At 45.7% G+C, this 27,300-nt stretch overlaps 1 protein-coding gene across 3 annotated transcripts in view; it reads right to left on the reverse strand.

The window, feature by feature from the left end:
* Positions 1-6,745: 6,745 nt before the first annotated feature.
* Positions 6,746-27,300, reverse strand: part of tasp1 (taspase, threonine aspartase, 1) — a 33,608-nt gene continuing 13,053 nt past the window's right edge. For 2 of the 3 annotated variants that reach the window (XM_080848482.1, XM_080848481.1), the window contains 5 exons: positions 26,447-26,525; positions 18,919-19,029; positions 15,600-15,701; positions 13,961-14,034; positions 6,746-8,253 (listed from right to left, as the gene is read on the reverse strand). In XM_080848482.1, the coding sequence (XP_080704608.1) occupies positions 8,161-8,253; positions 13,961-14,034; positions 15,600-15,701; positions 18,919-19,029; positions 26,447-26,525 (459 nt within the window). In that variant the 3' untranslated portion in view covers positions 6,746-8,160. Of the gene's footprint in view, positions 8,254-13,960; positions 14,035-15,599; positions 15,702-15,905; positions 15,953-18,918; positions 19,030-26,446; positions 26,526-27,300 lie in introns of those variants that run through there. The other variant, XM_080848483.1, reaches the window with a different exon arrangement.

Below are 27,300 nucleotides of genomic sequence, written 5' to 3' on the forward strand. Positions count from 1 at the left end.
GAGCTGTTGTATTTTGGGTAAAAAGGGAAATGATTTCTCATGGATTTTTAAAAAGAATCTATATCTTTGCCCCAGTTTATCATTTACAAAAAAGGAGGCAACGCCGGCTTCAACCATACGTTGGAAAATGGCAGGTGTTATCTGGCAGCTTCTGGGTTGCTCTGACCTGCCGGAGGTTCATCTGTGTAAATGTTCAAAGAGTCATATGCAACCTCCACATAAGGCACAGGAGACAACTCTCCTCTGCTCACCCAAAAGGTGATGGTTTCCACACCTTAACATCCCCCATGAAAGTTAATACATTTGTGTAGTAAGCATGTTCTACATTTTGCAAATAATCCACAGTCATATTGCCCCCCCCCCCCCCCCCTTGTATTTTTATTTGGTTAAAAGCATTACTCTTGATGTAAAAAAGTGTTATTTTTGTAAAGTATTTATTAAGTTGTAGCTATGTGCCATTGCTGGATGTCCATGATTGTGGAACATATAAAATGTGTGCATATGGTTATATGGCGAAATTTTGAGATAAGAATGTTGAAATAAAAGGTGACATCACCTAAAATCACCATTATTTTGAGTGCTCTTAATTCTGGCTTTTATGTCAATCCTATGAGAGCTGCTACACTGGCTACTTTGTACCAACCTGTTGGACTAATCTGCCTGTGGTGGAACAACAGGTCTAACACTCATACACTGAATTCCTCCAAGACCTTAAGCCATTGCACAAGACTCCTATTAGTGTCATCCTCGAAAAGTACACAGACGTGCTTTTGATGGGATTGCAAAACGTTCCCCCCTTCCCTTTAAAACAGATGAAATGCTCTGTACTTGGATTTGTCAATTCGGAAATTCCTCAGCGATTTCTCATACTCTATGCATGCGATCCCATGGAAAGCAGACTCTTTTAGTCTGTGCCAGAGCAGGAACTACTGGCCCTCTCCTCAGCATGATGCTTTGGTGTCTGTTTCACTACCGTCTAAGTCAATCCAAAAGCCATGTGCAAGGGTGACAAAATCCAGAAGTTTACAAAGGAGTGACAGTCTTAATCCTACACATCAGACTCTTCTGCTACAAAGGTACATATGTAATTAAAGCTGACCACTGTGATTCATTGTGTAAAATATAATAATTTTGTTCAAAAAGAATAATTACTGCCGCTAAGATGTCGAAAGGGACTGGTTTATGAGCAGGTAGCCGCCAGAGACGTTGTCCAGGGAACACCACGTGGAGGTAGCTCATATTGTTCCCAATCATCCCATCATCCCATCATCCCAACACTGTGGGGCTCCAGAGCAAACGGACGATCACATTATCAACGACTGCACCAAGTACCAGTGCCCTGGTCTCCAGGCACTGTCTACCCTGAACAGTGAAGCACTAGCATGGCTAGCTGACACAAGCTTAGTTATTTAACAGTATGAGATGTATTTGGAGACATACGAATATTTATAATGACTGCCGCTAAAACACATCTGCACTATGAATCATTAGTTTTGACAGATGAACTTTCAGATTTAGTTCTCAAACCCACTTAATGTCTGGTATACCTTAAATGTAATACCTGATCACGCACCACCAACACCCCTTAACAACCCTCGGAATCATTATCACATCATCATCTCTAATATGCCAATACACAGTAAGCCCTGTTACTGACTGACTGACTTTAGGAGAGTAAAGCATCAGTCCTTCACTTACGTTTTACCACTGCTACTGGGCTCACAACACACTGGTACCTGCCATCCTGCGAGAATATTAGTTCACAAATCACAGCTCTTTAACTGATGCTTTGTAAGTGTCAAAATGAACATTTCCAGCAGCTCAGAGTACACCTTTGAGAAAGAAAATCATCACCGAATGAGACAATCCTGACAAGCGCAGTGCTTCAGGCAAGGGGGAGGACGGAGCAGATGGGAGCAGAGGGGTCCGGGGAGAGACTGTTTTCCATCATGCTCTCGCTCCGCCATCAACTTCTTAAAAGGACCTTTGGAGAAGGGGGCTAAGATTACAGTAGGCAGGAGGGAGAGAGAGAAAGGCACCAGTGATCTTTATCTAATCAGACCGGCTGCCACTAAGGGCCCCTCTACATCAAAGGAGCCTGCTCTCTTTTGGATTTTCAAAAAACATCAGGCTCAAGTCAGTCAGAGCTACTTCCCACTCGAACTGTGGCAGAAGATTGCCGTTGTTGCGAGGTCGCCAAGGGGTAGAATGATGGTACGACCTTGGCTGCTATTTCCACGTGACACTAGTACGGCTTATGAACATCAAAATAATGGCTTTCAGTGTAAGTGGGGATGACCTAGGAGTGGCATCAGACCACCACCACCACCACCTCATCCCTTCTCCTGTTTGAGAAGACAGGCTCCACATGTCACAGGTGAGTGAGACAGGTGGCGCTACTCCTGCAGACGTTCGGTCACCTGGCCCATCTCCACTCCAGACTCACCATTTTACCAGACACTGCATTTGTATCTGATACTATGGCTGCAGCAAAAGAGAGCATACCAAATGTTCGGTTAAAAGAGTTAAGGTATTTTGACATATAATAATGAGGTTATGGTGTACATTTTGTTATCTTAGTGCGTATCATAGTAAATTCCAGCTGGGTTATATGTTGGGATGAGAAACCAGGTATATTATGAGGAAATGCCCCTTGGCATATTCCTAAAAGCTGCACCTGAAGTGCAAGAGGAACACTCATGAAATGTCTACGGTGCGCTGAGTTTAATATGGTAGGATCAGGACTGTCCAGAGCACTCCGGGAATCGCCCATCATTGTCAGGGGGTCAGGCCTTAAAGGGTTAGCTTCAGCCAGTTACCACCAGCAATTTTGGTGCCAAAAAGGCTCCAAAGGATGGAGGATGGTGTCAAGTGTAAAGGTTCAGTGTTTTGGTTACTGTGGTCATCGGTCACGTGGCGGTTGCAGCTCAGGCAATTGACCCGTCATAGTTATGCATCATGAAGCAAGATGTCGGTTATCATTTCTGAACTTTCTGAGTAAAGCTGGAGTAGCTAGCAAAGATCTTTAAAATTAAGGGGAGTCCATCACTCTCTCCAGGTCCATGTAATGCCTCCATGGTCTACCAGTGCTTGGGGGCCATTGGGTAGAGAGCCACCCACTATCACCCTCCAGGCATGGTCGCCTGAGCACACGGTGGCAGTCATGGCCGCTCTTTCTCTTCAGACAGGGTGCAGATGTGGCAGAGCTGTTTTTAGCCTTGCGCTCTCTCTCTCTTCCTCCTCACTCAGTCGCTCGCTGCCGCTTTATGGGTGGTGTAGCACATTGCAGGAAGTGTCTGGGCCGCAATGCCGCAAGGCCCTTGCTGCACGGCAGGCCTAATTAAAAGCCTGCCTTGTGTCTTGTAATCTGGAATAGCTGACCTGGCCGTGGGGTCGCTGAGGTTGCCCTGCCTGCCTTGCACTGCCTTCATGATGACAGTAGCGCACAGCGGTTGCAGGGAGTTGTTGGGTAGTGGGTAGTGGGGGGGGGGGGTCACTTGGCTCCAGGCCCCGGTCACCTTTCTGGCACGGCCACATAGGAGAAAGGCAAGAGGGGGGTGAGAGTGAGGGTGTGTGGTGGTGGAGGGGGGGTGGGGGTGGGCACAGCTGAGCAAACAGGTTAAGAAACTGAGGAGCCGGTGAAAGGCTGGGAGAGGGGGGGGCTAGGCGCTTAACCCTCACCGACTGGGACTCCAAGGAGGCCAGGCCATATAGGGAAGAACCATGAGGTGGACAGGCGTGTGCACTTGACTCATGACCTCAATCTACCGGCTTCTTTTGCCACAAGACTGCACAATCCCCACAGCAGGCTTTGGTAAGCACTAACAAGACCTTCAATGCGCATGCATGTGCACATACTGTAAATGCACTACTTGCCCATGCATACACTGGCAGGTGTCTTTGCTTAAAAGTCAAGTCTCTGCTAAGTCAAGTTGGTTCAACAACAACCTTCAACTCAAGTAGCCTTGAGTTTTACGGTGTTACGAGTGAGCTTTACTTTGTCCATCTGTATTTAACAGGGACCTAAGATATATTGCAACACATTCTTGAACTTCACAACACATCTATCTTGTGGTGAGTTCAAGATCCCAGTTTGAGGTCCAGATGTCATAAAGGATTGGTACAGATATGGTTGACGATGCGGTGAGGAGCCGATGCATTCTTGTGGGCTTCACATACCCGGAGAAAAGGAAATGGTAAAGAGCGCAGCAAAGACAGCTGGACTCCTCCGCATCAGCAGCAGTCCCAAGCACGTACACGTAGAAGTCAACAGCAAAATTGGTATGTTCGCCAAGGGGTGGGGGGAGGGGGGTGGTGGTGGCCTATATTTCTGCGCTACCCACAGAACACCATGGCAGTGTAGGCATAAGCGGCTGGGGTGCTATTTCTAGCCTACACATTGCCCTTGTGTGACAAAAGCTGAATTTTGTGTGAGTGGACTGTGGCGAGCAGGAGAGGGTATCATTGCCCATGTTGTCGGGTGTGTGTGTGTGTGTGTGTGTGTGTGTGTATGTGTGTGTGTGTGTGGTGGCCCGTAGAGGCCGTGCGGTGGTGATTCGCTGTGACAGAAGCACCCGCTATGCGAGGACAGTGGGCTGGCTCGGCCTCGGCGGCTCCTTTGATCTTTATTTGCCCGGCCGTCTGTTTTGCGTTTCGGCTCTTGCTGAGTGAGAGGCATTGGATACACCTTGAGTGTCGGCGGCGGGGGTATGAGCCAGGGGGTGATGGGTGGTGAGGGGTGAGGGCAGCAAGGCAGACCTCTTCCCCTGTTTTTTTTAAAGACACAGTATTCCCTTTCAAAGCCAAAGGGGCCCCGGGGAGCGCAGCAGAGGCGCACGCTGATGAATGGCGATCTGGGGGCAGACTACTGTGCAGGATGGGGAAGCAGGTTTCCCAGGTTGATGAAAGCCAAACACTCTGCACTAACAAAACTAATTGCCCAAACGTGGCCGTGTGGCAGAGGGGTTCGAGGCCGAGGGGAACAGACAGAAAGGTTTTCGGTGGACCGATTCACTGATACACTGGCTAGCTCCACTGACCCGTCAGGGGTTGGGTCATCATTCGTCCACCAAAAGCTTTAGGAAAAATGAGAGAAGCTTTACCTGAAAGCTTGAAAGAATTTTGACCACTCCAAACATCAGAGCCCTTGTCATGTTGGGGGAGGGGGCAAAAAGTATTCTACCCCACAGACTGAGCCGGGCAAAGGGCTGCTGGGACCTCATCTCACTCTGATGCCCTCCAGTGTCCACAGCTTTGTAGTGACATAGGAGCATTACGAATATCAAATATACTCATTCAGCAGACACTTCTATCCAAAGCCATTCACAGTACAGATGCATAACTTCATCAGTCGCCTTTGTGTGCTTCCTGGCAATCAAACCCATTGTCTTAATGCTGTTACCACGTAGCCTTTCCGGTTCCACAGGACCATGGAGCAGTTTTATCTCGTGTAAGAGGTGAAACACGTTTATCCCCCCCAAGAAGGGTTGGCTCTCCATCACTAGGGTGGCCCAGGGTCCAGAACAGGCAGCTGGGCAAACACGGCTCCTACTGGAGACTGAAACAACTGGTCTAACGCGTTGCCTGCTTTTGACGTGGGCTATTTCATGAACCTGCAACCGATTTGGCTGCACTCCTTTCATAGCCTGTATCCTCCAGGGAAACGTTTGCTCTGTAGTTACCCAGAACTCACCAGGGCGAGATCATAACAGTTGTCACAGCTGACTGATTGCAGTAGGGCCTCTATCTGGCATCTGGAGACATTGTACATGTACAATTATTAATTTATCCAAATCGACTTATTAATGACTGAAGTTTCAGGAGGGCCCGACTTGGGGTGCATGATACTAATCTGAAGTGGAAATCACAGAAAAATAAGATTCACTGTTTTTAAGAACGTGTAATGCAAATTGACAGTGAAAGAGAATTGCATAGGAATGGAACACGGTGGGTCTTAAGCCACTGACAGTGGCAGCACAATTTAAATCAAGAGACACTGAACACTGAACATTTTTAGTTAGGGCTTCAAGGTTCTCACTTGGGGCAAAGCCCCTTCAGACTCTCATTATAAGGCAGTCAATTATGTGCGATTTGACATCAGACTAAGGCGTTTGTACACTTGGTCGCCTCAGCTTTTCTGCAGAGTGGCTATTTTCACCAGAGGTTATTGTCCAGTGTGTAATTTATTTCTAGACTATAAATCTCTGGCAGCCCACAGTTAAGATTATATGATATGCAGGGCGGCATGGTGAGAGGAGAAGAGAGGAGAGGAGAGGAGAGGAGAGGAGAGGAGGGAGAGGACAGAGACAGACCTGCCTGTCTGTACGGGGCCCTTGAAAACAAACGTTGAGCTACAAATAGCGCCGTTTTCATGTCAGAAACCAAGGCCTCTGAGCTGGCAAAAAATAGACAGACGGGCTGGGGAGGGACGTGAAAGTAAAAAAGCTTACGCACATTGTTATTATTATTATATTATAGCCCCGTTTTTGTCCCATACTGAGAGCAAAATTTTAGGGTTGCTTTCTGGAGAAACTCTATTGTTGAAATGCCTGGGCTGTTTTGCAAACGCCTGTAAATTCTTGTGTTTTCATTTAGCATGTCCACACAACAGTGAGAGAAATTGGATGTGACGTTGTGGACTGGAAAAGAGAAGCTCGAAAAACACCAGCACATATTTGATATTTATTGAGCATTGCAGTAGGAGGTTAGCACAAAATGCTGATAGGAATGTCTCTGAGACATTTCATACCAATGCAAGTTTCAAGTAATGTCATTGGGAGCGGCATACATTCTGAGCATGTAATTGTAATCATTAATCTATTCAACACCTTGTACAGCAACAGTTTGAAGAGAGATAAACACAAAGGAACTGAAGCCATTCCTCCTTGACTGTAAGTTGGCTAACCTGGGAGAAGGGAGAGCAATATTAAGATCCTTGTCCCTATTCACATTACTAAAGACCTTTCCTGATTCAAATGAATAAGCTTCACTAATAAAAACACCGGATTGCCTTTTCCATTCCTTTCTTCACTACAAAATACAGACCTCTGTGGAAGCGAGTACAAATATATAGAGATATTACATATATTTACTGCATTTTATGAACGAATAACAGTCTTGATCAAATAGTCAGTATATACGAACAGATGTCGTGCATGATTACCAGAGCAGTGCATTCTAATAACATTAGATAAGTGCATATACCTTTCAATTTGTCGTCTTTTTGTTTGGCCAACATTTCGTCCTCATTTGGCAAAGTCTGTCACCAGCATTTCAAATGTGAGTGGAGTAGTGGATGACTAGAAGTGCAAATCCATGTCGGTGTGCCTGAAGATGTGTGGGCAGGTCTTTGTGATGAAGTATATTTCTTGTGTCTTGCTAACATCATGAATTGAAACGAAATCCTAACTCACTGGTGAAAGTCTTAATCCAATTTATTTTGGTGCATCTAATGTCATTAAAATCACACAAAAACCACAAGTTCTGTCAGATCCTAGAAATGTGGCATATGATGGGCTTACTTCAAAACTAACAAAAATATCAAGCAATAATAGTAAAACAAACAGAAAAACTGTCAACAAATTTGATAAAAGTCAATATTCACCCTGTTTCCATCAACCCCTAGCTTATATACATCGAGAGAGACGGTGCATTTTGCAACTGGAAGATTAAGTAAAAGCCATTGCACATTGAGGGCAGGTGAGACTGAAGGCTGAGGAGACTAGAGCCAAAAAGTAGCGACTGGTGGCTGGTCTTCAACCCAGAGAATGACAGTGGAACAGGATAACAGGGGGTTGTGTGTGTGTGTGTGTGTGTGTGTGTGTGTGTGTGTGTGTGTTGTTCTCCGGGTGGAAGCCAAGGCTCATGCCTGTCCACACCCGTCTACCCCTCAGACAGACTGCTCAAAAGCCGCAGCTTATTACTACTGGTCAGAGCAATTTACGGAACAAGCGCCATAGCTTATTGCTAAGGAAGCCTGTTGTCTGTGTTTGTGTCTTGTTTGTGACTTGTTTGTGTGTGTGTGTGTCTGTGAGTTTGTGTGTGTGTGTGTGTGTGTGTGTGAAAGATGTGTGGGTGGTGTTGGTTGTTTTTATGGAGTTATTCTCGAGCGGCACCCCCAGAGTTTGATGTGTGTGTAATGGCGAGTGTGTTCCATGTGTGTCAGTCACTCTTGCTGCCAAGGCGACACACTCCACCCTCGATGGCCAAAGACTGTCCGGCGACCGCTCCAGGGGGCAACCTAGAGATGTGAGTCTGAGAAAAAGATAGAGGCAGGGACAGAGGGACAGTCAGAGATGAAGGCAGCAGCATGCAGCCAGAGAGAGAGAGAGAGAAAGAGAGAGAGACGAGATAGAGGTGGAGAGAGAGACAGAGAGAGAGAGAGAGAGAGAGAACAGAACAAACATAACAGCGTGAGTGTTTAGTGTGAGGAGCAGACCACTGGCACTGTAGGCTGGAGGTGGAGGAAAGGAGAGGAGAGGGGGCAAACACAGCTGTGAGAGGCTGGGAGAGAGGCTTCCTCTCTGGGATCAAAGGAGCTCTGCCCCTTCCCCCTGTAAACACACGCGGAACTCTCAGCTCCATCCTTCCCCTTCACAGACTTAGAAGTGCCCGGGGGACAGAGCACCATCAGAGAGAGGATAAGAGACAAAGAGAGAGAGAGAGAGAGATATAAAGTAGAAAGAGAGAGATAGAAACAGAGAGACAAAGAGAGAGAGGGCAACAAGATGGCAGTAATATGGGTAATCTCAGGCCTTAAACTCCAGCCCTGAGCTTGCAAAGGGGGCAGCTGTCACTGGCATGTAATGCTGGCCAGCCTAGATGACCCTGGAAACACATGGCAACACTCAGTGGCAAATTACCCTCCCAACACACCCCCCTCGCCCCCGGTCTCCCCTTTACTCTCGGAGCGACAACGCAGGGGCTCCGGCTGGGCCCATTTAGCCCGGGTCCTGAGAAAGCCAGAGGCTCACATGCAAATCTGCTGGAGAAATCAGCAGTGGGAGGAGATGACGTGTTAAACGCTGGAGCTGTTTGATGAGGTGAATCACTCAAACACACACGGCAGGGTTAGCAAAACAACTGGGAGAGAGAGATGATTTAACCGCAGATTGGTGTAGCGTTACCCAGCTTTTCCTCCTTTCCAACACCCATCTGAACTCGCCCGGCTCAGATCACTTTCAGACCGGGAGGAAGAAAGGTGACACTTGGGTGAAGGTTTGCGCACAAACGTGCTAAGGCAAAAGAAAAACACAGCGCCGCTTTACAAAAGTCCTTCTGAGGACAATGCGCAAGTATCCCAGAACAATTCGTCCGACACTGCGTGCTGAAAGCCTTTTCCAGATGTTTCCCTTGAGAGTGCATCTGATACATCGGTCAGCAAACATCCCTTCTGACTGCTGGTTGAACCACCGGCTCTGTTGTTATTCCAGAGCCCACAAACGCCCAAACACCGCTTAAACTGGACAGTTTTGACGTGGAAACAAAATAAAGGACAGGAGACACATCTCTGACTGGTTGGGCAAAGCTGTAGTGAGACTGCCAATCACATATGCCAGCACCAACTCTGTTGCATCTCTTTCAGCCCAGCAACAAAGAGGCCCGGAGACACGTCAATAAAGGGACAAATGGAATAATTCACTTCTTTATTTTTGCCCAACGTTTTGAATAGGCAGTAAAAAAATAGCCAAACAAAGAGAAAAAAAAAGAATTGTTTGCTTTCAAGCCTCACCAAAAACATATTTTGTTTTTACGATGTCCTTGTTCCACCCGTAGCCTCCCCGAGGAGACGACACTTATGCGTCAGCGAGTTGTGTTAAAGAGCTGAAGAGCTGTTAGCTCTCCACCATCATGGGGCGGGTGGCACACATAAAAATAGATCCAAGACATAGGCCCACGCTTACGCTGCGGTTCTCACTCCCAGAGACGTGTCTGTCATTGCAGTCCGAGACATCACATCAAGGGCTAGAGTATGTGCGAGGCCTTGGGGTAGTTTCGAGAGAAGGAAGAGAGAGAGAGAGAGAGAGAGAGAGTGATGGAAAATTAAGGTGGAGGCAGATTGATGGATCTGATGACTCAATAAGTTCTCTCCCTCATACCAGCAAGTTAGTCGAACAAGAACAGCTTATTATGCAACTAGATCAAATACAATCAGGTCGAGGGAATGTTGTAAATCTACAATTGGCCATCTTCATTCCAAATCTAATGGACCTAATGGAGTTTCCTATACCGAGGCAGGCACCAGATGCTTTTAACCCCCAAGAGAACCCGGGCAGTGGTGTGAGCACTAGTGTGGCCACAATTTGTTCTCAACCAATAAACAACCATTCCCCTTTGCTTTCATCACCCTGCTAGAGGCCTGTTGTTAGCACCTAGACAATAGCCACAAGCACCTCCGTGTCACTAATTGTGTTTAACAGCAGCATCACTGTAGGGAGGAAACACCCTTTCAAATTCACTCTGATTCAGTCAGTGAGAGGCCGTGGTGAGCAGGGCAAACAATCAAACCATTAGGACCAATACAGAGAAACTAAACACATCTGGTAGCCACTCGGGGAGGGCAGGAGAGAAGCTCAGACAATTACTAAACCAAAGGTGTCCATTTAAATGATAAGGTGAGGGGTTTCAGACTGCAAACAGTTTCCACCGAATCAACACTTCTGGAAAACAACTCTCCATTATAATGCACATTATTTTTTCATGTGAAATGATCTCTGGCACTAAAATAAAGAGCAAGGCACTTCGTCAATGAGGCCTGGTGTATTGGCAGTGGGCTTCATTTCTGTGCGCGGAGCAGGTGAGTGCCCCCTTCATCAAAGGCATCTGTCGTCAGACAGACAGGAGACGGTTTCTCCTGCATCCTTCCTCCTGCCCAGACAGAAAAGGCTCCGGGGCCCACATGCGGGCCTTCTGCTTTTTTGCCCAGCTCCAAGTTAACAAATGGCCGAACATAGCAACCACAGACAAACACAGAGCAACACAATGCGAGTGGGTTTTAAAGGCGGCGAGGCCTGAGCCTCATCTGAGCATGGCCTCGGCCAGCTCTAAACCTCAGACAGCTCCAGACAATGCTAATCATTAATCCCAACTACACCTACAAAACACAGCAGGCAGACAGGGAGGAAGAGAGAGAGAGAGAGAGAGAGAGAGAGAAAGAGAGACACTACTATTGGTGCTGAGGTGAGGTGAGGTCCTAGCATAACTACTATCGGTGCTGAGGTGCGGTGAGGTTCTACTATAACTACTATTGGTGCTGAGGTGAGGTGAGGTCCTAGTATAACTAATATCGCCACTGAGGTGAGGTAAGGTCCTAGTATAACTACTATCGCCATTGAGGTGCGGTGAGGTTCTAATATAGCTACTATTGTTGCTGAGGTGCGGTGAGGTTCTAATATAACTACTATTGCCACTGAGGTGCGGTGAGGTTCTAATATAACTACTATTTCCACTGAGGTGCAGTGAGGTTCTAATATAACTACTATTTCCACTGAGGTGCAGTGAGGTTCTAATATAACTACTATTTCCACTGAGGTGCAGTGAGGTTCTAATATAACTACTATTTCCATTGAGGTGCAGTGAGGTTCTAATATAACTACTATTTCCACTGAGGTGCGGTGAGGTTCTAATATAACTACTATTTCCACTGAGGTGCGGTGAGGTTCTAATATTACTACTATTTCCACTGAGGTGCGGTGAGGTTCTAATATAACTACTATTTCCACTGAGGTGCAGTGAGGTTCTAATATAACTACTATTTCCACTGAGGTGCGGTGAGGTTCTAATATAACTACTATTTCCAGGATGAGAATCCACAGCTGACTCTGCTGCTTCCCTTCCGGTCTGTCTGTTTGCTTCTCTCTGTGCAGCACTGCTATGTGTATGTGACACCAGAGTGGAGATTGAATCAGGACAGGGACCAGCATACTACTGAGAAGTACACTAATAATGATTTTGATTATTTGTGAGAGGTGAGGAATGTATGGCTGCGTGTCGGAGGTGCCTCCCATGTTGTTACAGCGGGGTGCGTCTCTGGCCAGAAACACACCATCCCAGGCAGGCTGGAATGGGAGGAATTGGAAGAATGAGATTGAATTGGATGAACACACACACACTTTCCCTCTCTCTCGCAAACACACACATACACACTTTACCTTTCTCTCTCACACACACACACACACACACTCTTTCTCTCTCTCTCTCTCTCTCTCTCTTGCTTTCCTCTCTCTCTCTCTCTCTCTCTCTCTCTCTCTCTAGTGATCTTTGATGGTGTCTTCCTTGGGAGCTTGGGACAGGTATAGGGCAGGTTTATAGGTGAGTGAGTGATTTTTATGATTTATTAATTTACTAATGGTACTTTATTAATTCATGAGTACCTGCCCGCAACATGAACTACATAATGACCAGGACATTTTTTATTATTTGATGCTGAAGAACTGTAATTATTTATCACCCATGACCTGTTGATCTGTTGACCTTCTCCAGGGGCCGGTATTTCAAAATGATCCAACAGGATTAATCCTCCTGGATTGGATTAAATCCTGATCAGATCCTAAAAACGGGTATTTCAAAGCAAATCTGATCCTGACAATTCAGATTCAGATTTGGGAATCCAATCCTGCCTTTGATCGGGATTAAAAACTGCTGTTGAGTATTTCAAAACTTTAGCGGGAAATCTGGATCAGTTTGATCCTTAAAATCAGGATTACCCTGATCCCACCTCAGAGGTGGATTTGAGGGAGATTACATGTAAAGGTTTCAACAGCCTAAGTGTAACTGCTCCTAAAATTCTTTGTTTGATACAGTAGCTACACTTTACTGCAAAAAAATCTGAATCTGAATCTTCAGGATCAGATTTGCTTTGAAATACCCGTGTTTAGGATCTGATTCAGGCCACACAGATGGCCACTGATGTCCCCAGAGGAGCCTGACTCCGAGTGTGCACAAGCTCCAGGAACAGGTAGTGGAGGTTTTGAGGAGGGGCGGGGGTGGCGGGGTCCAGAAGTAGAAAGGGCAGAGAAAGGAGTTGCATCGAGTGAGAGAGTGGGAGTGGGAGGAGACCCAGAGGAGCTCTTTGAAATCGTACCTCGAGCTCCTTTCAGTGAGACGAGGCGGTGTCAGATATAACTGGGATATAAAGACATGCAAGAGAAAAACTAAGAAAGGAAACTGAATGTTTGTGTGTAAAAGGAGTCAAGTCTACACTCTTCCCCTTTTGCCTTTCAATGTTAACTAAATCTAATCTCCCCCTAATTCTGGTTTAAAGGAGTTCAAAGTCTTGCCGCACTGTCAAAAGCTCTTTATTTTCTCTCGCTACGCTTTTCGTTTCCTTCTCTGCCGCACATTTGATGTCCAACCCCAAGAGCCAGAGGGGCCAAGCCATTGTTTTCTCTCGCTCAGCTAATTTCAGCATCACGTTACCAGTCCGGGGCGTGTGATTTGTTTCTCTTGTCACTTGCTTGCCACAGAAAAATAACCACACATTTGGGAGCATTTGATGCTATTTTCAGCGGGGCTATAAGTCACTCAGCAGCCTGCTAGTCAGAGGAGCAGAGGTGAGAAGGGGAGAGGTGAGGAGGGGAAGCCTCCGGAGGGGACTGGTTAGAGAGCGCAAGCAATCATTGACATTGCCACAAGCCGAGGGAGCACTGTAGCATAGTGAAAACTGAAATCAATCAAACACACACATTCACATGCACATGCACATACAATTACACATATACATACACACACATACACATACACACGTATAAATACACACATTCAAACTCACATGCACACACAGAAACACCCACACAAATGCTCAAACACACAAACACACAAACACACGCACACACACACACACACACACACACACACACACACACAAACGCACACGTGCACACTCACATGTGCACACTCACATGCACATACATACACACACACACACACACACAAAGAGCTGAGAAAGTGGCGAAGAGCTCACCTTAGCTTTGCTATCCTGGGCGGACATGTAGCCAACACACATGCTCTCTGTGGTATGGCTCCACAAGAACTCCACTGTGAAAGCAAAAACAAACACATGGCATGGATTACACACACACACAAAACACACACACACACACACAAAACACACACACAAACACACACACACACACACAAAGAAAAAGAGAGCGTGAGAAAGAGGGAGAATGAGAGAGATGGAGAGGGAGAACTAAAGACTACAAAGCTTGTCTACTCCAATATTGCCTCACACAGAAATTACAAATCATTATTCTCTTGAAATGCACAGGTCACGTTCATATGGCAGGACTTTTGGGAGAAAAGTAAGCCAATGTGTGCAAACAACAGGGCGCTCCAGCCTCGCCTCAAATTAACCAGCAAAGCATTCAGGTGTCCAAGTGTTTCCATTCATGGGAGAGATAGGTGTTGCCCACTCCGAACAAAGAGCCCCTTGTCAGGTCCAACACTCCTCTTTAATGTTCGTTTAGGGTCATCATGAACCTTCAAGCAACGGAAACGCGTGCCATGTTTACGCTGGAAGTACCAACACTACTTAGAGATGTTTATTAAAAAAGCGCCTGATATCCTCTGGGGAAGAGATTGAGTAATACACAGGAAGATCACATAGTTCTTCTCCACGATCCATGATTTACGAACGTGCGTTGCGTTTCATAACTTTAGCAGATAATGTTGTCAGTCAGCCATGGCAGCCAAGCAGGCATACTGTGCCGAACGGAAATGTTTTGACAGGATGCTACAACGGCTACGACCTCGGGGCTTCGGCAGCAAAAAAAGAACCTTTCAAGCTGGGTTGGTTTCGACCTCTGTGGTGAATTAGCACAAGCGTGCAAGGGAAAAACTAGCAAAAGCATCAATCAAAAGAGGAGGGGCATTCAAAATCCACAAACAAGAAGCAGTTAGGGTCAGATCTGCTGTCACGGATCACAGCAAACAGAGAGAGAGGCACACATAAAGACAGAAAGAGAGAGATGGTGCTGCTGCTCCAACAGACCGTAAGTGCTTATGCTCCTCTCTTCCCAAGTATGCAGTGCAAACCTCTGCAGCCACTGGCCGAGCATCAAGCCTTGCTTATCTAATGTCATTCTTGTAATGAATTAGTGAGGAACCACCAGAATGTCCGCTGGTATTCGGTCTCAGCTTGCATGCAAGAGATTGAATGGTTGCGGTGTTCGTTCTCACAAACACTCATTCATTAAATGTTAAAATTTTGAAAATGATACCCAGCCACCAGAAAACTAAAAGCGATGACCTGTGGTTGTGACTTCCAGCTGTGCTGAAGCTGGCCAAGTTCAGAGTGAGCTCAAACTGAGCAACTGACTAGGTGGGGACTCTGGGTGATACAGAGCCCACTATTCCGTTTAACTTCAAACATATAGTACCAGTAATAAGAGATATTGTCTCAAAGCTCTATGCACAGCCCAAGGCCTGAGGGTGGCAAGGAAAAACCCAGCTTAGATGGGAGACCCACTTGCTTGAGACCAGCCACAAATAGTGCAGGGTACAAGGATACCACTTACGGTGCAATTGATGGCAGTGTGTGTGTGTGTGTGGCAGAGAGGCAGAGGCAGACAAAGGAAAAATGTGCGGTGAATTTGTCTCACCCAGCAGTTCTTGGATGTCCGGCGACGTCTCCACACACCTGCAGCACCGCAAGACAATCACACCACCCAACACACAGTCCTCGCCGGCCAGGAAGGACGAACCTATGGGACACACAAAGACACAGACAGACAGACAGACAGACAGACAGACACACACAGACACACACACACACACAGGGAAAATGTAATTAATTAAATTCATTTTAAAGTTAACTGACCAATGCATTGGAATGAAGATCATTGAGGACACTTAAAATAATCAGCAGTCCAAGTAGCTTCAGGAGGGGTCAACTGGCCATGGGGGAAACCAGAAGAGATGCTTCAGAGGCCTTGTCCTTCTCTGTCCAGCCGTGCTGTGAGTAATTTATTGGCTATTTAATGTTCTGCAAGGGAAACATACATTTTCCCCCTACCTTTCCTGGCCAAGCTAAACAACTGCAAACAATTATTCTTTCCAAGCGCTTTGTTTTATTAACCAGACCAGAAAATTCACAGTCATTCTGAAAGTCTGGTTTCTCGAGCGTAATCGGGTTAAATAACAAGTACTACTCAGTGCCACATTCACAGTCGACAATCACCATGACTTGATGGCCGGATTGCTGTGCACATCACGAAGATGTCTGGTCGAACATAAAACCTGACAGAAGGTGAGATGACTAAAGGCTTATGTAGTCACTGTGCTTCAAAGCTGATGACCATGAAACTGAGCCCCCCACCAGCAGGCAAACCTGTGACCAAAGAGTGTCCACCAGTGAGTGTGTGTGTGTGTGTGTGTGTGTGTGTGTGTGTGTGTGAGAGAGAGAGTGTGAGTGTGTGTGTGTGTGTGTCTGTGTGTGTGTCTGTGTGTGTGTGTCTGTGTGTGTGTGTCTGTGTGTGTGTGTCTGTGTGTGTGTGTCTGTGTGTGTGTGTGTGTGTGTGTGTGTGTGTGTGTGTGTGTGTGTGTGTGTGTGTGTCTGTGTGTGTGTGTGTGTGTGTGTGTCTGTGTGTGTGTGTGTCTGTGTGTGTGTGTGTGTGTGTGTGTGTCTGTGTGTGTGTGTGTGTGTGTGTGTGTGTGTGTGTGGGAAAGTGAACCTGTTGGGAATCAAGGGGAGTGCACAGGCCTGTGCCGGCTGGCTCCATGCAGGTACTTTCAGGGGGTTTAGGAGGAAAGCGCTCCCATTTCATGTGCCCACTTCAAAATGTTCAATTAAAAAAGGCCTGAGTTCAAGTCTGGCCGACGTTCACACAAAAGGCAGGAATTTACACTAGCCTCTTTAAAGAGCTCTTAAATCACACGTCTGTCTAATGTTCCATAACAGATCGCACGTCTTATCCCCCAGCCGCCGCAGCCTGCCAGAGCACCAGGTACCTTTTCCCTAGCCTGCTTACCTTCCACTGGCGAGTCAAACGCAGATGAAAGGAGGCTAGGAAAGCCAAGATGTCGGCCCAAGCGCTTCACACAAACAGAGGTCAGATATGGCCAATGAACTGCACAAACTGGTTGGTCAGTGTGGCACATCATAATCGTGCTCGCTGCTACCCAAAGCATGGGGGAACGTGAGGTTTTGTTTCGTAGGCTCGCTTCGTGTTAAGCCCTGCAACAACAACAATACTGCAATTAGCCCTGAAATTACGAAAAAAGCATGCAAGCACGTCTCGCTCGGGTGCCCCCCGAATGTCACAGATGTCCGTGTCAGCGCAGAGCTGAGGAGCACCAGACTTCTGAGGGAGGCCAAAACCACCAAATATTCTCACACTGAGCCGGAGGATCTGTTTTTCTTTCTCTCTCCTCTCTATTACTCAACATGTACTCCCAGTGGTCACTCACTTTCATGGACTCGAGAACGGAGATGAAGCTTGCCACTCTTCAGTTGCGAAAAGAAGAAGAAAAAAGAGAAAAGTTACACTGACCACTTCTTAAAATGATAGGGGGGGGGTTGGGGGGAAAAAAGAGAAGGAGAGAAAAAAATAAATAACATCTTCAAATGAAATGTCAACAGAGTATTTACTGCACTCTGAAAATAACTGTGGCTGTAAAATATGAATCCAGCGAATATTTGCGGAACCCCTTCAAGTCAGTGTAATTGATCCATAAATCAAAGCGTTTGGGGTTTGCTTTTCTTATGTGCATTACTTCCAGTGAAGCGAGCTGTTAATTACACTCTTTCTTTGTTTGGTTGTTTTGCTATGGTTTCGGACCGTCACTTATTCCACGCATCATCATCATCCCTCAGCGGCCCGTTTGCACAATAAACAAATGCCAGGGCAGTTGTGTGGCATGTGTATATGTGTGTGTGGCTGTTTGTCTGTGTGTGTATGTGTGCTTGTCTGTGTGTGTGTGTGTGTGTGTGGAGAAAGTGAGTGGTCCACTTGAAGAAAATGGTGTGAGTCGCAGACAAAGGGTGTTGTGAGTAGAGTCGTGTGTGTGTGTGTGTGTGTGTGTGTGTGTGTGTGTGTGTGTGTGTGTGAGTCAGGATGAGTCTGTGGGAGGAATAAATGATGCACAGAGGGGCTTGAGCTGGTGTACCACACTATCACTCACAGCACATCAACGGTGAGACCCACTATCGGTATGCACAGCATTGTGTGACTAGCCAAGAGAGCACGCCGGACACATGCTTTTCATTTCTGTGGACGACAGATGGTGAGGTCTGAGGAACACTCACTGATGAACAACACACAGGAGATCCTGACATACACACGCTGCTCAGCCTGTGGACAGGGGCTGCTGCTGCACACAGAGTTGAACTGCTGCTGATAGAGTTCAGAAACAGACTCAGATCTGGTGACATACACCAGCACGCATTTATGGAGTGACACACATACACAAACAAACACACACACACATTTATAGAGTGACAGATCTTAAGACACAAACCAGAGTGATTAGTGATGACCCTACAACAACGTGCACAAACACGCACACGCAGACACATGCACACGCACACGCACTCACACACACAGACAATCCGTCACACAGATGACACAGAGAACAGTGGCATGACTGAGACTGGTGACACAGCTTTCATGACACAGACCAGCAAGCAAAGAGGGATGCTACTGACATCCGTAAGCTATAAAGCTGTATAAGTAAGAGGAAGTACAGATGAATAACAGCAAGTAGTAAAAGCATCCAAGAGCAGGTGGCATTGCATAAAAGACATACTAGTAAACATGTGTAATTGGGAAAAAAAAACACAGGTTGATCCAGGAAGGAGTGTGTGTGTGGTTAGTAGCAACATTAGTAATAGAGACCTCTGTTCTGTGAATGAGCGACTTTAGGGGAATGACTGTGCCCTGTGTGTGTTGTGCCCTGTGTGGTGCAGTGGTCAGGACTCACTGATGAACTTGTTCTGCATAGTCTCCAGCAGAGCCTGGTGAGCGTCCTCCGCCTGCAGCGCTGATGAGCACTCCCTGGCCAGCATGGTGCGCATCAGGTGCTCCCCACAGCCTGCCACAATACAGGGAACACACACACACACACACACACACACACACACACACACACACACACACACACACACACACACACACACACACACACAGGTGCACAAACACGCGCACACACACGCACACGATCATGCGCACACACACGCACATGCACACACACACACACGTTTAGCTTATTTGTTTATTTAGAACAGGTACAGGTACTTAAATGTACAAAATGAATTTAAATACAGTACTGTGCAAAAGTTTTAGGCAGGTGTGAAAAAATGCTATGAACTAAGAATGCTTTGAAAAATGTAAACAATAAATATTTATTTTGTATCCATTTACATGGTAAGACTGAGCACAGCAACAAGACACAACATAGTTATACTGCATCAGCAGGGTCTCTCCCAGACAAAGATTTCAAAGCAGACAGGGGTTTCAAAATGTGCAGTTCAAGCTCTTTTGAAGAAGACGTTGAGGATCGTAGACGCAGTGGTCAGCCAAGGAAACTTAATGCAGCTGATGAAAAACACATCAAGCTTATTTACCTTCGAAATCGGAAGATTTCAAGCAGTGGCATCAGCTCAGAACTGGCAGAAACCAGTGGTACCCAGGTACAGACATTTACTGTCCAGGGAAGTCTGGCCAGAAGTGGTCTTCATGGAAGAGTTGCAGCCAAAAAGCTCTACCCCGACAAGGAAACAAGGCCAAGTGACTGAACTAAGCACGAAAACATAGAAACTGGGGTGCAGAAACATGGCAGAAGGTGCTCTGGACTGATGAGTCAAAATTAGAAATATTTGGCTGTAGAAGAAGGCAGTTTGTTCGCCGAAGGGCTGGAGAGAGGTACAATAATGAGGGTCTGCAGGCAACAGTGAAGCATGGTGGAGGTTCCTTTCCAGTTTGGGGCTGCATTTCTGCAAGTGGAGTTGGAAATTTGGTCAGGATGAATGGTGTCCTCAATGCTGAGAAATACAGGCAGATACTAATCCATCATGAAATACCATCAGGGAGGCGTATGATTGGCACCAAATGTATTCTGCAGCAGGAACATAACCCCAAACATACAGCCAATGTCATTAGCAACTATCTTCAGCTTAAAGAAGAACAGAAAGTCCTGCAAGTGATGGTATGACCCCCACAGAGCCCTGATCTCTACATCATCGAGTCTGTCTGGGTTTACATGAAGAGACAGAAGAATTTTAGGAAGCCTACATCCACAGAAGATCTGTGGTTAGTTCTCCAAGATGTTTGGAACAATTTACCAGCCGAGTTCCTTCAAAAACTGCGCAAGTGTATCTGGAAGAATTGATGCTATTTTGAAGGCAAAGGGTGGTCACACCAAATATTGATTTAATTTAGAATTTTCTCCTGTTCCTTCACTGCATTTAGTTAATTTATGAAGAATTGATGAAAACAAACTGTTAACACTTCCATTTTTGAAAGCATTCTTAGTTTACAGCATTTTTTCACACCTGCCTAAAACTTTTGCACAGTACTGTATATCTTCACCCCCAGATCTGACTCTAACTACACTCACTGCATCATTTTGGGGTCAGGGGTCTAAGAGACCTCTTAACTTCTGTGAAGACTCGATCAGCAAATGAAAATGTAGGTGGCGTGTTGAGCCATTTTCTACCCAAAAAACAAATTTTGTCAATATTTATACCAGCATTGATGAGTTACAGTCATATTTTTTAGTTTCCAAAAAAAACATTTAAGGGTGCAGTTACACTTTAATCTCTCAAAATTAGAATGTCAATCAATTTATAGCAGTATTGGAGCTGTAGACTGTGGACATTTAAAGTCCAACATATATATCCAATAACAATACAGTAACATATGATCGAACCTACCCGTCCACAAATAAGAAGCAGATATGTTTAACAACAGTACGGAATACCACCCAACCTGCAGGAGAGCATGTTGCATGGTCAAACAGCATGATACTGACGTGTGCTTTAGGAATGTGGGTAGTCACGGTAGGCTAGGCCATGTTGGCATGTGTTCATATGTGTTTGTGTGTGTGTGTGTGTGTTTGTGTGTGTGTGTGTGTGTGTGTGTGGTGAATGCTGAACATAAAAAAACGCCTCAGACTATATAGACTATAATAACACCACCCAGTCATCACACAACACAAGCTGACATCAGCTCTTGGTCCTGTAAAGCGCTACAAAACATTTCTAAATACAGTTTGCGATCGCTAAAGAAAACAAGCTAAGTGTGAACATATGGACATGAGGAACCATACTTTTAGGAATTTCTCATCGCCAGGCTTAATAAGTCTTGAGCAGCTCAAAGCTGGGGGGAAATATTATCCTTCAATTTTTAAGTTCCCAGCCTGCATGGAAATGAGTGAGGCCTTGCGCACATCCACTTAGTCAGAGCGCAGAGACGGAGCCCCGTAATGGAGAGCAGGTTGGATCTCCAAGGATATGTTGGGGCGGACCGCTTTGTAGGACCGGCTGATGTAAATACCCCTGCCCATCTGTCTGCCCCTTAGACACATTAGACCGCCCACAACGTTTGCCTCATTCATGGACACGACTTGTCATGTTTCATGTGTACTTGCCGGTTTTGATATGCCAGATTGATTTCCCACCTGGCCTCTACCATACTGAGCTAGTGCATGATGGAGATAAACAGTAAAATATGTATGAAATGGTTGAGCAAAGATAACAATGTGAGTTGCACCAAATAGTGTGTTCCCCCCACCCCCCCCACCCCCCCGCACCCCCCCCCCCCCACACACTATTCTTCACAAATGCCATACCTACTTTACAAGGTATACTTCACTGCTTGTTTAATTCATATGAAGGTGGATCGAGTCCAAAAATCAAACTGCTGCTGCAACTGAAAAAAACAAAACATTTTCATCTGTGGTTTAAGATACAAATTCAAACCATCTGGGAAGTCAGAAAGTTCACAGTTCTCACACCACAGTGTAATATTCTGACAAAGAGAGGGAACACATTCTACTTAATGCCTATGATGAGGTCCTGACAGCTTATCAAAGGGGATGAACAGTCAGACTAGAGAGAAGTAGAGAGTGGTAGGCCTGAACATAGAAAAGCTGAAACATGAACCCTTATCAAGAAAAAAACCTGCAAAAGAGGTGAAATCATCAGCACCTTTCTCTGATTTAAGCAGCATTAAGCATTCACTTCTTTAAACTAAACTGACAGGGTTACAAAATATAAAAAAGTTCCCCAAAGTGAAAACAAAAGAGGGTTGGCAAAGACTCAAGATAAGAGCCATAAAGCCTTAAAGAAAATAGCCTTGTTGTTTCTGTAAACACGAATGTGGGCCTCGTAAAAGATCAGGTAACTACAACAGAGCTGTATGCAGGTTCGTTACCATGACAACTGGATGTCTGCAGCCATTTTCAAATTCTCATTTTAACGAGACAGAAAGAGAAAGGAAAGACTAAAGAAAAAAGTAAAACAGGTCTGGCTAGCTGGCCATCTTGCCCTCAATTCTCTGACTTTTACGGTAAGCCTTCTAGCTTCCCAGAGGAACAGGGTATTAACGCAGACCTTCTATGAGTTAACTGAGGCCTTAACCAGAATTCAGTACTGAAAAAGCCCATTTATTTGGGGTGGGTAAAAAAGAAAAGAAACTTGCCACAGCGTGCAACAGCCAAGTAGCGCTGTTACGTACAAGCACTTCTGACGACTGAGCTGAATCACAGCAACCACAACAAGAGGAGGATGTTCAGGTCAACAAAGACACCCACATATGAAGGGAGACCCACATGAGAGGGGCAGCACAGAGAGAGAGAGAAGGAGTGAGAGAGAAAGAGAGAGAGAGAGAAAGAGAGAGAGAGGGTGATAGGCAGGGAGGTAGGGATGTGGGCATAGAAGGCCAGCTCCGCGTGTCAGAGCCCCAAATGATTGTTTTTCAGCTCCTTTTGATGGGAATGCCTTTTAAGTCTGGGAAATGAAAAGCAGGTGCCGCAGCGGAGCACACATCCACACTCGCTCGCTTGCTCCGTCCTCGCGAGGCACGCGTTTTCAATTTCGGAGAACATGAAAGAAAAACGCCATGCTGAAAGACGGTGGGGTGTGGAAGGGAGGGGCGCGTGGAGACATGGAGGAAGGTGGGGGGGGAGTGACATATCTGAGTGACATATTTTTGCTTTCCATCGAGGATTCACAAGCACAAGAAAAGACATGAGGCTCAAAGTAAATAAAGGATGAGAACAACATGGCTTTATTTTTCAGTGAGCCTCTCACTGCATCCACGCAAGAACACGCAATGCCTCTGCCACAGGCCCGCTGTGAACGCCTCAACACCCTGTAACATAACCACACTCGCTCCAGGCTAGGGAGGAAGTCCGACAAAACCCCTCCCTTTTCCGCACAGGTCAAAGGTGCCTTTAAAATCCCTCTACTGCAGGCCACAGAGCACAGGTGTGAGGAAATCTGTGGGAGGGAGGAGGGGGAGGAGGAGGTGGCGGTTGGTGGTTTAACGGAGAGTTGGATTCTCGTCTACCGGAGCTTATGTGTCACATTTGCTTTTTTTAGTGAGACGTTTAAGTGATTATTGTTAAGGGAAATGCATTAACATGGGGAGGTTAGAGCGGATCGAAAGCAGTCGGAGCTGCTCTCGGGCTCACTGCGCGCTCGCTCCCAATGGCAGTTTTACAAGGTGTCTGGCTGTTAAAGTCACTTCCCTGCCCCGAGAATTTGAACTATAAAGTCAAAGGCATACATTTGTGCGCGTGTTCTGCCGTGTGCTCGCCGAGGCACTTCCTTCGCTCTGGTCCTGTGCTCCAGATATGGCCCTAAAACATGTGTAGTGGAGAAGTAAGAAAAAACTCCCCATACAAAAAAAAAACCGACAGAGACGTGTCCTAAATATACAGAGGAGGCCACGGCTGCGGCGCGTCCTGACCCACTGGGCTTTTTTCCTCTTAAAAAAAAGTCAGAAGCATCCATGAAAAGAGTTAATGTTCCCACAGGCTGCATCATCTGGCCATCGCAAATGTAAGACAAGGGGAATGTAGCGGCATTCAAAACCATACATTTAAGTCACGGCCTGTCCCCAAAAGAAGAAGAATGGATCTCTGTCCCCTATCTCAGTGGCTTGTGTCTTTTTTTGGCAATGCACACACTCATATACATTGCATGAAAACATCAAATAAGACGTGCCATTGCTTTGTTGGCCTGGACACAGACAGGGCTGAAAGGAAAGGCCTTTTTATTCATGTGACAGAATGCATTAGCCGAAAACGTAAGGCCCATCGCCTCAGGTCGCTCGCAGCACAAATTGGAGGCAGAGCAGAAAATCTTGTTTAGCTTTGGAAATATGTACTTACTGAGCATCTGGCTCAGGACGCTAGAAAACTTCACTGATATTCTACTCTGTCATCCTGTGGAATGAGACCAAACTAATTCCATTCAGTAGACTCTAGTGTGCACCTCTTACACTGTTCTGTCTTTGGGTCAGAACAATGCGAATGGAGGATTGCTTTTATAAATGTTCTATGTAGACTGAGGCACAAAAATGTGAATGTATCATAGTCTAACGCGAGAACATGGAAAAATAAGGATTTTAGAACATCGGAATACAGGCATAAAAAATGATTGAATGAACTGTTTAAGAACTTCTCCACTCTTCCCTTTCCTTTGCCTTGGTGCCTGTGTTTTCCTGTTTGACAGACATCTTGAAGGTTCATTTTCAGAGCCTTTCAGAGCCTTCCGGAGCCTTTTGATGATTGGTTTAAAGGTGGTGTTCCCATTGGAAGCTTGGGAAAGGCCATATCTCTCTGAAATGCTGGCACGGTTCAGGGTCTCCCATATGAAAATTCCTTTCTGGGGTTCTAGATCAAATCAAGATTAAGAATAATTTAAACAAAAAAATAAATCTCACAAACCGTAGCTTTAATGAAGTTATTACGTCTGAGCAGACAGTGTCTCTCCCGAAGCCTTTCATCCACACACATGCTCACACGCAAAACACCATTAAATCACAATCACCATGAAGGGCCATTCAGCTCTGTTTAAAGAGGAGGACACTGAAATGTGTTGTTCTTCTATAACACTAATTGACTTTGGCCCTTGGTTCTTATTCCGTCTCTCAGTATTACTCAAACCCAGCAGACAGTGACCTTTAGCAGGGTGAACCTCTGTCTGACTTTTTGACTTTGGGGAGAGATGTGTGACCGGCCATTTCTAAGGGGGCGGCCTGTTTCGTCCATGCCCCCTGCCCCTACCCCTACTCCTACCTCTCCCTGACCCCCGAACCTTTTCCACCAGCTCTGTTTAACTCTTCTACCTGCGTTTATGAGAGAGACATAAAAATGCAACTCAACACTAACATAACAAAAGCTCAGAGGAAAGAAATATGGATTTTCAGAACACAACTTGAAGGCATGTCGTGTGGCAGGAATAACACGGCAGCGTAGCGGCTGCATCTAATACCCAGCAGCAGATGAGCCACTGCTGCTGCTTGAAGTGGACACCATGGCTCTGCATGGAAGCCCAGGCCACGGTGAGGAACACAGCGGTCCGCTCCCAGCCAACACAATCACAGGAGGCTCTGGGCCGCCCCTGCCAACACGTAACCCAAAAATGTAACGGGAAAGAATCTGAGGGATTCATTTTCTACCCCTGGGCAGGGACCAATCAGGGAAAGGTGCCAACTCACTGGCCGTATTGTGTACTGAGGCAGAGCGCCCAGGGTCAGGAATACCGTTCTAAGATACCTTTCCCCATGTACAGATATTGGTAGTTGGTCGGTGGGTTGGTAGGTTTCTTTCTAATACAAAGACACATGAACTCTAAACTTCAGAGAAGTTTGGAATTCGACTTCATTCAGAATGTAGGGCGCCATTTACATGTCACAAGGTCTGATCCTGCGCCTTATCTTTGCTTTATCGGGTGCGTTGGTCTGTATAAGATTGTATAAGTCTAATTGGATGACCCGCACATCACAAAGGAGGTTACAAACCTCAACAAATTTTCCAGAGCTGTGCACGGACACTTTTGATGCACTGTATGATGCACCGTATAGCATGATGAACAAAAACAAAGAAATGCCTAAGAAAGAGTGAAGTGCAATAAAAAGAAGAAAACGAGAAACAAACGTTTTCTCCAAGTGCCCACCATCTTCAGTGTGTCAGAGACTTTTTAAAAGTGTTTAAGTCTTTGTGGACAGCACTTTTTCTTGCCGGATTTTTTTTAGGTTTATCACCCCCTTTTTGGTGTGTGGGTCACCCCATTTACATGTGAAATCACCAAAACGCTGCTAATCTGGCTTAGGCACTTTCAATATTTATCACTTACTTTAAAAGAAGTCTAACTGCAGAAATGTATCAATGTCATGCAAAACATCACACTTTCTTACGAAAAGAACTGAGATTAAACACATAACGATTCTGTCAATGTCTACGAGTGTGCTGTGCTGAAGAGACAAAAGTGTTTTGATACCTGAGGTACTCACGGCTGTTGAGTAAGGATTTGCATTACATGAATTCTGAGCCCAGCATCCACAGCCAAAGAGAGCTGCCTGCCATGAGACAAGGAGAGAAGTGGAGTGACTGTTATAGTGGAGGAAAGGGACAATGGAGGTGGGAATTAAGGGGAGGATTAAGGGGGTTACACATTTTTGTTCAAACACTCCAATTTGGCAGAGGTATGGGAAATGGGACACTTTGAAAACTGATTGACACTCCAGGAGACATTGTTGTACTGGCCGTAGGCCAGCCAATACAATGATTGTTAAAGCCATTTATCTGACTACTGAGAACCTGAGCAATACATTCAAAATAAGAATTCAGTTATTTTATAAGTCAGTACTTTGTGTGGTCTCCTTTTCAAGGCAAAGCTGACGAAATCTGGTTTACTTGACCACTGTGTGTTTCTTTTTTCCACTCCTGGGGATAAACTCTTCCAAACTCCTTGAAGTAAGTGCCATAATATATTTCCACACTGACATGTGCTGCCTTTTATTCTCCCATTCCAAGTCACCACACACAGTTTGAATTATGTTGAGGTTGGTCTCTGAAGTAATCTGAAGTCTTACGTTGTGAATTGTGCTTTGCTGGTAGTTTTGTTTTTTGTTTGTAATGAGTTTAGGGTTGTTTGTGTTGAAAGAACACGATATTTTGCAGATCAGTAAAGTTCTCCAACGAAGCATGAACAATTAAAATCTGGTTACATTCATTAAAATTCACTAGACAAACAATTATGACTGGAGCCCTTATCAGCGGTCACAAATAGTGACTTTGCGCCCATGTAATTAATCATCTTTAAACACACTTTTCCTAATTCTGAAGAGGAGA

Source organism: Sprattus sprattus (genome assembly GCF_963457725.1).
Source record: "Sprattus sprattus genome assembly, chromosome: 12".
In the NCBI taxonomy this organism is placed as follows: Eukaryota; Metazoa; Chordata; class Actinopteri; order Clupeiformes; family Clupeidae; genus Sprattus; species Sprattus sprattus.